Here is an 11584-nt window from a genome sequence, read left to right on the forward strand (position 1 = left end):
CAACATCAACTATTAAAGTTATGGGTGGGGGGCCCTTGTTCCTCTTTTATGTAATACTGAGCTCGAACAGTTGGTAAAGATTGCTCAGTCTTTGTTAGTGTACTTTTATTGATTCACAGTAGCGAGTTACCCATTGAAACACTTAGTTAGCCTCTTTTGCTGATTGTCCATGAGTTATCTTATTTCCTCTTAAACCATATGATCCATACTACAATTAACATGTTTTGAAAGGGTTCCTTTTCTAATATTTCACAAGCACAAATAATAATGTCTTTAAAAAGAAATGTCTTCTTCTTTACATGATATGAGGGGAAAGACCCAATAATAGGCAGAATTTTATGGCACTCTCTCCATGTAAAATGTAGAATCTTACCGGGTATTTTGATTACTTCCACCCTATTGATAAAACCATAACATATTATAATATTAAATTCTCATGTGTGTGGTGTGATATTGTTTGTATTAATTGCGGAGTAAAACAATTACCATAAGTACCATATGGAATAGATGAACTCCAAATTTGTTTTACTTTGTTTTAAATATTAAATACCATTTATCTTTTTATTTTATATATATATTCTTATTTAATTAAAATAGCAAGTAAAATTACCACAAAAATACAAAATAAAATAAAAATATATAAGTTCATCATAGTTAACATTAACAACGTTAGTAAAAATATTAATATTTTACATACAATAAAAGAAGATGTCTTAAATTAAATTAAATTAAATGTTTATACATACAACAAAAGAAAATATCTCAAATTAAATGTAATAAAAAATGAATGCAGCAAATTAAAAAAAAATCAGATCTTAAAAAAAATCATATCTTTTACTAACTAATAACCTTACTATTTATAGGAGAATTCCAGATCTTATAATATGCTACAAAAGTGTTTGAAAATTGAAAGGTCTTAATCCAAACAGTATTCTGAAAGAATCGTGGGCCATATACTTATATTTCGCAAATTTCTCCGCCTAGTAAAGAGGGGTTGGTAAATAATAGAATAAATAATAGTTAAAGGACCAAACTGCAAAACACAAAATAGTGCTCTCCTAGTCTAAGAGAGAGAGAGAGAAAGAGACGTTGGTTAATTAGGTCCATTTTTAATGCCGGCCTTTCTTTCTCTCTCCTCTCTCTTTAAAGTGCTTGTTTCTTTCTCACTGAACGAACGGTATCATCTGATCCATACTATATATATACACACATATAATACACTCAATTCACATATCAACTTCTTTGACACCATCTTCTCCCGAGATCATTATATTATAAACCTTAAATTTTGTGAGAAACCCATTTTCAAATTTCGGATTCTGATTCAGTTAACGCCTTTATCTCGGTCATTTTTTTTTTCTCAAAAGGTAGTTTTTATATTTTGTTATTTTAGATTGAAGAAGTCTGGTTTTCTTATTTTCATTTTTCGGCAAAAATGGTGGTGAAGATGATGAAATGGCCGCCATGGCCACCGCTCTTTTGGTCCAAGAAATTTGAAGTAGTGGTGTCGTTTCGCCGGATTGAAGGTCTTGATTTGGTGAAGTTGGATGGGGAAGAGAAAAGGGTCTTCGTTGAGGTTCAGTGGAAGGGTCCAAAGGGTATGGCTTTGGGGTCTCTGAGGCGCTCAACGAAGAAGAATTTGAGCAAAGAAGGCTCTGTTAGCGACAATGGAGTCGTGGAATTTGATGAGGAGTTTCGGACTGTCTGTAACTTTTCGGGTCCTAAAGAGGGTGTGTTTTATCCATGGGAGCTCTCCTTTAATCTCTTTAACGTGAGTCCCTATATTGAAATTATATGATCACATATTTTGTTATATTTGATTTTTTTTATGTCTTGACTGTTGGTTTGAATCTGCTTTTTTTCTCTTTTTTTTTTAACAACTGAGTTTTTGATATGGTTTTTCTGATTTATTGTTCATACCATCTGGGCTAGTTTCTTCTGATATATTCATGATATTGATTATTGATGACGAAATTTCTTTGATTTTTTTTTCAACTTCTGTTTGTACCCATGGAATATTTTGAGCATGGTAGCTTTGGGTACATATCAAGATGATCGGAAATATGGTTGGAATATGATTCTGTAAAAAAAATTTCCCATATGATAATTATCTTTTAAGAATCAGTTGAGGATTATGACGAGAAATTTGGAAAAATAGTGATTTCACTGTAATGGAGGTTGACAGAGTAAAAAAGAATCTAATATTAATTTACTCTAGTATAGTAACATTGTTAGCTTTCTTGTTTTCAGTGTATGAATTATTACACCTATTCATTTGAAGAGTATTAGAGTATCTATAAAAAAAAAAGAATGTTAGACTAAACAAGGACTTTTTTTTCTGTTAAAAATATTTTATCCCAATCGCTATCTGTAATTGCTCAAGGCTTAAAGCTAGTAATCTTGCATAATTTATTTTATTTTATGTTTTCTATAATCTTGCATATTCTTTGCTTTAATATTATTAATTAAAACAAGTGTTCATTTGAACACTGGGGCACTTTTAAACTTAAGCCTCTTGTCGATTGTAAACTTTTAATCTTCCCATGGACCTGTTCAGCAATCTTTTGTTTAATAAGGCTCATATAATTTGTCTTCATTACTTTCTTTGATAGTATCACTAATTTGTTTTTATAATACATTAGGGTGTGAACCAAGGATTGAAAAACAGGGCCCCTGTTTTTGGAACTTCATCACTGAACCTTGCAGATTATGCTTCTACTACCGAGGGAAAGGAGTTTGGGCTCAAAATACCTCTTAATGTCCCTGGTTGTTCTTCTGAGTCTAGTCCCACAATGCAGCTATCTCTTATCCTACTAGAACTAGGAACTGCTCAAGAGCATTCCGGGGCAGCGCAAGGACCAACATCACCTCTTCCTATGTCTCCCCGTTCTTTGGAAGTTTTCACAACAGCAAGAGATGAGTTCTCTGCACTCAAGGCAGGTCTGCGAAAGGTGAAAACTTTTAAAGAATATGTGTCGGCTGGAAAAGCCAAAAAGACGCGCCGTGAAGAAGATGGGAGTGATGGCAGGAGCTCTATTAGAAGTGAAGATACTGCTAGCCATTCTCCATTTGACACAGATTCGTTTGATGATGATGCTGGTGGAGAAACAGAGGAGAGCGAGGATTTTGGTGTCAGGCAGTCAGTCAGTTATGAAACTTTGGCGCTTGCAAACTGTGCTCAAGGATCATTTTACTCCAATTCTAATGTCAATGGTGAAGACGAGTGTTTAATTTACTTCAGTAATCGTAAGCCTGATACCTTTCGCTCAAGTATTGAAAACTCTAGTGCGACAGTCTCTGAACAGATATCACAGGGGAGTTCAAAGCGTAGAATCCTGCCTTGGAAGAAGAGGAAAATGAACCTTAGCAAATCTCCTAAAGCCAAGGGAGAGCCGCTTTTGAAAAAGCATTATGGAGAAGAGGGCGGGGATGATATTGATTTTGATCGCAGGCAGCTTAGCTCCTCTGATGAATCCAGTTTAGGGGTACTTAACAACTTTTTATTGTCTTTTCTTTTTGTAATTCATGTCCTTTTTTTGCTGTTCAACTTTCGCAATAACATGTTTCTAGGATTCTAATATGTTAAATGACAACTTTCTTGCAGTGGCACAGAACAGAAGGTGGTTCTACAACTAATCGATCATCATTTTCTGAATTTGGGGAGGATAGTTTTGCTGTGGGCAGTTGGGAGAACAAGGAAGTAACTAGTCGTGATGGGCTAATGAAGCTCCAGACCCAAGTATTTTTTGCTTCAATTGATCAAAGAAGTGAACGTGCTGCAGGAGAGAGTGCATGTACAGCCCTGGTTGCTGTCATTGCTGATTGGTTGCAGTCCAACCAAGATGAAATGCCCATTAAGTCTGATTTCAATAGCTTGATTAGAGATGGATCATCAGAATGGAGAAATCTTTGTGAGAACAAGGACTACATTGAACGGTTCCCAGACAGACACTTTGATCTCGAGACAGTCCTGCAAGCTAAAGTTCGGCCTCTCACTGTTGTTCCAGAGAAATCATTTATTGGTTTCTTCCATCCTGAAGGACTTGAAGAAGGGGAACTTGACTTCCTTAATGGTGTTATGTCCTTTGATAGCATGTGGGACGAGATCAGTCGCTTGGCATCAGACTTACCATGCAATGGTGAGTCTTCCAGCATCTATATCATAAGCTGGAATGACCATTTCTTTGTCCTAAAGGTAGAGCATGACACTTACTACATAATCGACACTTTGGGTGAGAGGCTTTTTGAGGGGTGTAATCAGGCTTATGTTCTGAAATTTGATAAAGACACAACCATCCAAAGACTACCTCAAGAGAAGAAACAATTAGATGGAAAACCTGGCAGCTTTAAGGGACACTCAAAAAACTCCAAGGAACCTAAAGTTGAAAAGAGTCAGCCGGAGAGAATGAATGAGATGGGGAATGACAATAAAGAAGTTGAAGTTGTATGCAGAGGCAAAGAATCATGTAAGGAGTATATCAAGAGCTTCTTGGCTGCCATCCCAATAAGGGAATTGCAGGTTGATCTCAAGAAGGGTTTAATGGCATCGACACCGATTCATCACCGGTTACAGATTGAATTTCACTACACTAAGTTACAACAGGCCACAGCTGCTGAATCTTCCGCCAATGAAGTCACAGCTCCAACAATACCAATGGCAATGGTTGTTGCATAGGAGGTGGGTTGACCCTTTAACTTATCGAGAATAACTCTGCATTCCTAATTCATTTGTTTGTCTGTTTGTCCTGCTGTCTTTGAGGCAAACGGGTCAAAAGTGAGAAGCTTATTTTTGAGCAAGTGTACAGGGGCTTCCCCACTTCTGTTTGTAAGAATGGGAAGAAGCGTAAGTAAGCCTTTCTTTTTTAAGTTTAGGTAAATAGGGTAGTTTTGTGTTTGTACTTCGTTCTCTTTGGAATTTACCATCTCTAATGTGGGATGATAACTTAAATTAAAAGATTTTCAGATCATTAGTTTCTTTAAACCTCATATTTGCAATCATTGCTGGTTTAGGTTGTAATTTTGGTACTCTTAACATTTTTTTGACTGTGCTTACGAAGACGAAATATAAAAATAGTTACTCAACTTATATAACTAAGATTACTTATTAATAATATTAACCCAAACATTCTGATTGGATAGGGCAAGCCAAAGTTCCCATCGAAATGAGCTGTGCGCCAATGTCACATTGGATTGAAAAAAGGGAAGAAAAAAAAAGCTATTTCACTTGGGGGTCATAGGGTTGGTTGAACCTTTTTGTACATCATCAAATTTAGCACAGCTGAGAAACAAGTTTGACAACCCCGGACATAGGTGCATCATTCTGCAATCAAAGTATTCATAAAATTAGAAATTGTAGCTGATTGTGGAACTTTAGCTAACAAAAAATGTGTAGATAGTAGAAAAGTAAGCACTGGACCATGTATTAAACAGGATAAAAAAGATCACGGATTGATAAAGCTCACCTCATAAAACATTTGCCTAAAAGTTTATCAGGTTGTTACAAATTAATGTGTATTATCTTGCTAGGTAGAGTAGTAACATTAACATAATCAAGTTTGTTATATAAAACATCATTATTGCATCCCTCACGGCAAGTGAGTTCTTTAAGACAAGCACACGATCTAAGCAATGATGTTTAACTTACCAAGTAAACAACATCAAAGGCATTGCGGTAGGTATCCAGAGAGCTCTCAACGTTATCATTCCTGAAGCACCAAGTAACAGGGTTCAGCAATGATTTTGTTTTTTTAAGAATCAATGTTATGTAAAAGTACAAAGTAGTTCTAATTTGTTGAAATTCTCAAAACGGTAAAAAGGACAGACAGAACACAGCTTAGTCATATAAAGCCAAAGTTATGCATGCCCATGTTGTCTTTGAATGTCAGTAGTGGTTATAAGAGCAAAGACAGGTGTTATAAGAGCTCTCAACAGATGCAGTTATAAATACCAAAATAAAACTGGAAATATGTTTTGAGTAATGAATTCTGCTCATTTTCTTTGTTCAAGGAAAATAAACAACCAGCGTTTCTGGTTCGCTGATGGACTGTCTCACATTGTAGAAATTTTATAACTCAATAAAGGAGTAAAACATATTGCATGTAACTGAAAAAGAAGAGACTTAAATAGCTTAGTATAGGATAATCAAATTTACTCACAGAAATCCCACGGCAATTCTGGTCACATAGTTCAAGCCATCAGACATTCCCAGGTCCCCAAGGTGATCACCGAGAAGCAGCACGTTGGTTCTCGTCTTAACTGAGGAATTGTCAGAAGTTTGTTCATCTACATCACCCAGTTTTTTGTGAAGAGGAGCAGCCATTCCAAGAGCGTGTTCATTCTTATTTAAAGTATGAATTGTCTTCCCTGTACATAAAATTAGTGAGAACAAATCATGAGCTCCCTCTTAATCTTTTACCACTTAATAATGAATGGAATGAGCATAGATAGAAATAAGAAATACTAGCATTAGAAAGAGAAGGTTAGGCCAGTGCTATGTTTCTATCGTTACAAAGATCATGAATGTAAGCACTACTGATTAGGCCACAAATACAGCGCCAACAATATTATTCTCATTTGACTCTTACATTTTGCTGGTATCATGCCAGAAAAAAATGAAAATTGTATGTAATAATTTATTAAACAGAACGCTGGGCCAAGTAAAACTTCTTGCGGTGTAAACAATTTGTGCACAAAGGAAGGGGAACGCTATTATTAACTCTTTTAATCATTTTTTTAAAGAATTTGATACCTTTAAAAGATACCAGACAACCATTTTCATCAAATACCATTCGGTTTGAGACAATCTTCACATTTTTGAAAGATCTGTGAAGCTTCTGCCTCATGACCTGATATTATGAAATATAAGTGACAGCAAAGCAAATTGCAAGTCAGTCCATGATTAAAACATATAATGTTTATAAGTTTGAGAAGCGAAAAATTTATCACTCACTTCTTCAATTATATCTGCTAGTCCAGCTGAAAATATAAGTACGGGAATGTCTCTTTCCTGGGATAGCAAATACCAGTAAACATATAAGGAGGGAAAAAATAAAACGAGACTCATTGTTTTGGAGATTCATAATCATGCCTTGGGTAGCCAACATATACTCTTCAAAATATAGTCTCAATTAAATCAGAGGATCAAATTGCTGTTGTAATGCCTCACTATGATGCATATATATCCATCCAGAAAACATGGTGCACATAAAATAAGCTTTACCTCCAAAAGTTCAAGTAGTTCGGCAACACCTTCCCTAAAAGCAATTGTAGAATCAGCAACAGATTGCTTTATTGCATCATATGTAACGCCTCCCTCGATCAAAAGAGCATGTGTTTTTCCCCACCTGCATCAATACTATTGACAATTTCAATCTTTTGAATTTGATTGTCCAAATTTAATTTAATCTATCATTCAAGGAACATGAACTTTTATGCAGCATACTTCATGAAAAAATGTAACTATAAGCTTACCCTAGTGGACTTATTGAACCATACTGCTATTGTAGTTGCATCATGCACACAAGCAATTTGGTTATTTTGTTTAGAATGGTGAGTGTGTAGAGATGCGTACCACTCTTCCATGAGCTTTGTTTTCTCCTCAATTGGAATTGTTGGTGAAAATTCTAATGGATGATAGTAATAATACAACTCCCTCCTCTTCATATCATATTCTGGATTCACCTGTCGCAAAAGGCCATGACTGCCTATGGTTGTTATCAATAAAACTGAAACAAATCAAACATATAGAGAATTGTAAACCATTTAAGTACAAGGGTGACTCACTTGTCCCACGACGACCATTGACCCAATACTTGGTTAGTGTGGCATCAAAATCTGCAATTACCTGGTATGAATGTACCATAAGTAAATATCAACAATATAAGAAAGTCACCAAAAAATAGCCATCATAAGATTCATATAGTTTGGGAGATTTTTCACTAACAAGAAAAACCAATCAATTATGAACATTGTATTAACTACTCTCACCTTCAGACAGCAAATTACTTATGAAAAGGAATCGATAAAAGACTATCTATATCTACAAATCCACACAAATGGGATTCAAGAAAGTATGCAGCATGTTCTAAATATATAAATGTACATGTATATTCCTTATAACATTGTTTTGCCTGTAGATGAGCTATGTTCATGAAACATCTTGGACCCCAAAAACACAAAATAGTAAAGGGAATGCAAGAAGGTACTACTTGGAGTTTTGCAGAACCAGCAATCCGAATAGCAGAGATTTTGTTTGCTAACATGTCAGGGTCAGCTACCACCACCTCAGAACCACCAGAGAGACAATTTTCCTCCATTTCTATCTTATCAAGACAAATTCTATGGCACCCAGAAAAGCATATATTTGTGTGTATATACACACACACACACACACACACAAATACAACATTGATTAGTATTAAGTTTTATTAACCAAGATCTTTTTTCTTTTCTTTTTTTTTCTCGGTTAAAATTTAGAATAATAAGAAGAAGAAGACAAAAGTGTGAGTATAGGTGAGTGGTGAAAGGGGGAACCTGGTTCTGAATTGGACTGAAAAGCAACGGTGGTTCCGTACGGCGCTGAGGCTGACGGGAAGAGTTTTGAAGAAGCCTTGAAGATGATAATTCATTTTACTGTCAACCCATCCTTTTTTTCCAATCAATTTTTATTCTTTTATTCCTTTTTCAACTCAACTTTTCTCTTCCTTCCAATCACTTGTTCTCTCTCTTTTTATATTCAAACATTTTAAATCAAAGTAATGTGGGTTTCTTTAACAAAGTAAAATAAAAGTATTTTTATTGAAATTAAGCTAATACAACAACAAATAATAGAGTAAAAGAGTAACTAAAATTTATTCACATGTTCAAATTCTAAAATGAATCTCATTTATTTGTGTTTTTCATGTATTTTTATAAGTATTATATTGTATGTTCAGGACATTCTTATGTCTACCTATGAATTTGAATAATATTTTATTTTTTCTATAAGATTCTTCACCTACATATAGTCTTGAAATATTTGGTATAGTATCACAATTTTAGAGTTTATTTTAGGGGTCGCAATTTTAGAGTTTCTAGCGTCAACTATTTTTTGACTTTACCAGCAAATATTAGTCAAAGTTGCAACAACTTATATCATACAAGCAATAGAGTCATTCTTTTCATAAAAGTCATGTTTTTGCATTATTAAGTTTTTGTCGACATGATTAAGTTAGTTCCCTAGTAAAATCAATATTGGTCATGATTAACTTGTTATGGAATCATTTACTAATTACTAAGATGAGGTCACACGGAGAATAGAATATAAAATGTGCATCTTACTTATATAAAGCAAAATATGCATCAAAATATTATAAATAGTAATATAGTTAGTATTTTTAATTCAATGAATTTTAATTTAAATAAATGTGATTAGAATAAAAAAAAAATTGTCATATAACTATATGTAATATTTTGGTATATTTTATGCATACAAATCATTACTCGTGTTAAATTCTAGGATTATTTAGATTGTTATCTATGCCAACTATTCAATTTTATAAATAATCCTTTCTTAGGCCATACTAATATTATGCAATATTGGGCCTAGGAGTAAAATAGCCCCATTTTGTTTTAAAGATTAAAAAATTATCCCAATAATTTTTTTTTAGCAAAATAGCCTAAATCATTATGATTATTAATGGACAAAAATACTCATATTCTCTTCCTTTCACTAACATGTATTAAAAACATTTTTTTATGCACTCTCCTTCATTTATTATTATTAATAAAAATAATTTCTTTAATAATTCTTTTATTTTAATAAAAATACTTCTCATATAAGGCTATTTGTAAAATTATTATACCTTATTTAATAAGCCAAATACGTGTCCATTACTCATTGAGATCAATTTTCATATGATTATTGGTTGATATATATATATACTAGATATAAGTAATGTGCATTATGCATGTTTAATTTTGTGGGTAGAATTTATTAATTATTTTTATTAAATTTATATTAATTTCTGTACGCCCTGATTTTCCCACGGGCTGATTAGTAAGCCGAGTTGCGGCCTAACCATGATTACCTCATGATCATCCCCAGGGTCGGAGCTTCTGTCGTAGTGTCGTGCCTTCTTAGCTCGAGGAAGCCCCAAGAGCTCGCCTTCACCGCCCAAGGCCGGGGCAGGGATTCCGAAGGTCGAAGACCGAGCTAAGTATGAAGCTCGTGGTACGAGCTGGATATGGAGGCTGTGACCCTTTGTGAAGTCAACACACGCAAGGTAAACGTGCATATATCAGGCATCACGTGTCTGATATCCCCCTGACTTCTCGGACACGCAGCAGGAACGTGCGTGTTCAGACACCCACGACTGGGTTGGCCCGTGCGGCCCATTACCTATTGATTTGACCACACTTATGTGTCAGGTTTAGGAATTAATCATGAATGTCACAGAATTGATACGACAAGTAAGAAGGTCACGGGATGACCTTCTTACCAACTTCTAGGTGCCTTCTCCTATAAATATGGAGACCCTGAGAGTTGATAGGGGTTGGAAAAATAATCTCTTGTAAGAAATACTCTGTAATCAAATACTCAGTATAGATCAATAATATTGACTAGTGGAGTAGAATGATTTTAACCTTTGAACCACTTAAAAAACGTGTCTTGGGTCACCTCTTTCATCCTCTAAGATCATATATCTGTTTCGGTTCACTTTTAGCACTAATTCATTTCTCTTCTTCTTTTAATTACCTGTTGGCGAAGAACCGCGTCAACAATTTCAAATACATATTATATTTTAATTAAATAATTTATTTATTTTTGTTTAAGTTTATATTTGTTCTAGTTTTTTAATTTGGGAGTGAAAACAAGAGATTATATATTATATGTTTAATGTAATATTAAATATTATACATGTATTTTAAATTTAAATTTCTTGCTAGTTTTTTTTTTAAAAAAAATTTGTTGCTAATCGACATTAGATTATATTATTATTTTAATAAGTGAGTTTAAGTTTAATTAAATTTTATTTAACTTGTAAAACATATGATTTTGTTATTTTTAAATAATTATCATTGTAAAATATCTTAAAAATATAATATTTTAATTTGTTTAATTATTTATTATTTTTAAATAATTATCATTGTAAAATATCTCAAAAATATCTTATTTTAATTTTTTTAATTATTTATTTTATTTTATTTAAGTTTAAGTTTAATGGTTTATAAACTACCGTTAAATATAAGAATATTCTGTTCAATATAAGAATATCGTTAAATATAAGAATATTATGTTCAATATAAGAATATTCCGTTAAAATTACCATTGAAAAAAATAAAAAATCGTTAAAACAAAAAATTCTCATTATCTACACTTATTATATAGAAGATATATTTAGAGAGAGAGAGATCACAACTAGACTAGAAAATAAATAGTTAAATTTTAGAGCTAATTAATCTGCAAGTTCAATTTGTTATTTTCTCTGAGATAAAGTGTATTTAATCTCAATAAATAGTTAAACACTAAGGTTATCTTTAATAATATTTTAAATTTGTATCTAAGTGCAAAAATTGTACTAAATCACACTCTAATGAAATTTTA

General features: G+C 33.3%; 2 protein-coding genes across 2 annotated transcripts; one reads left to right on the forward strand and one right to left on the reverse strand.

The window, feature by feature from the left end:
- The first annotated feature begins 1166 nt into the window (after nt 1–1166).
- Nucleotides 1167–4967, forward strand: LOC133797710 (uncharacterized). The gene is made up of 3 exons (XM_062235723.1): nt 1167–1771; nt 2643–3485; nt 3605–4967. The coding sequence occupies exons 1-3, from the start codon at nt 1436–1438 to the stop codon at nt 4673–4675; spliced, it is 2250 nt and encodes a 749-aa protein (XP_062091707.1). The 5' UTR covers nt 1167–1435; the 3' UTR covers nt 4676–4967.
- A 116-nt stretch (nt 4968–5083) lies between these two features.
- LOC133797711 (uncharacterized) lies at nt 5084–8689 on the reverse strand. The gene is made up of 10 exons (XM_062235724.1): nt 8533–8689; nt 8208–8337; nt 7783–7843; nt 7571–7703; nt 7220–7343; nt 6950–7006; nt 6749–6845; nt 6156–6363; nt 5645–5705; nt 5084–5320 (listed from the first exon to the last, which is right to left on the reverse strand). Exons 1-10 carry the CDS (start codon nt 8625–8627, stop codon nt 5270–5272), a joined length of 1017 nt encoding a protein of 338 aa, XP_062091708.1. The 5' UTR covers nt 8628–8689; the 3' UTR covers nt 5084–5269.
- Between the last annotated feature and the right edge of the window lie 2895 nt (nt 8690–11584).

This window comes from Humulus lupulus, chromosome 8 (assembly GCF_963169125.1).
Source record: "Humulus lupulus chromosome 8, drHumLupu1.1, whole genome shotgun sequence".
Classification (NCBI taxonomy): Eukaryota; Viridiplantae; Streptophyta; class Magnoliopsida; order Rosales; family Cannabaceae; genus Humulus; species Humulus lupulus.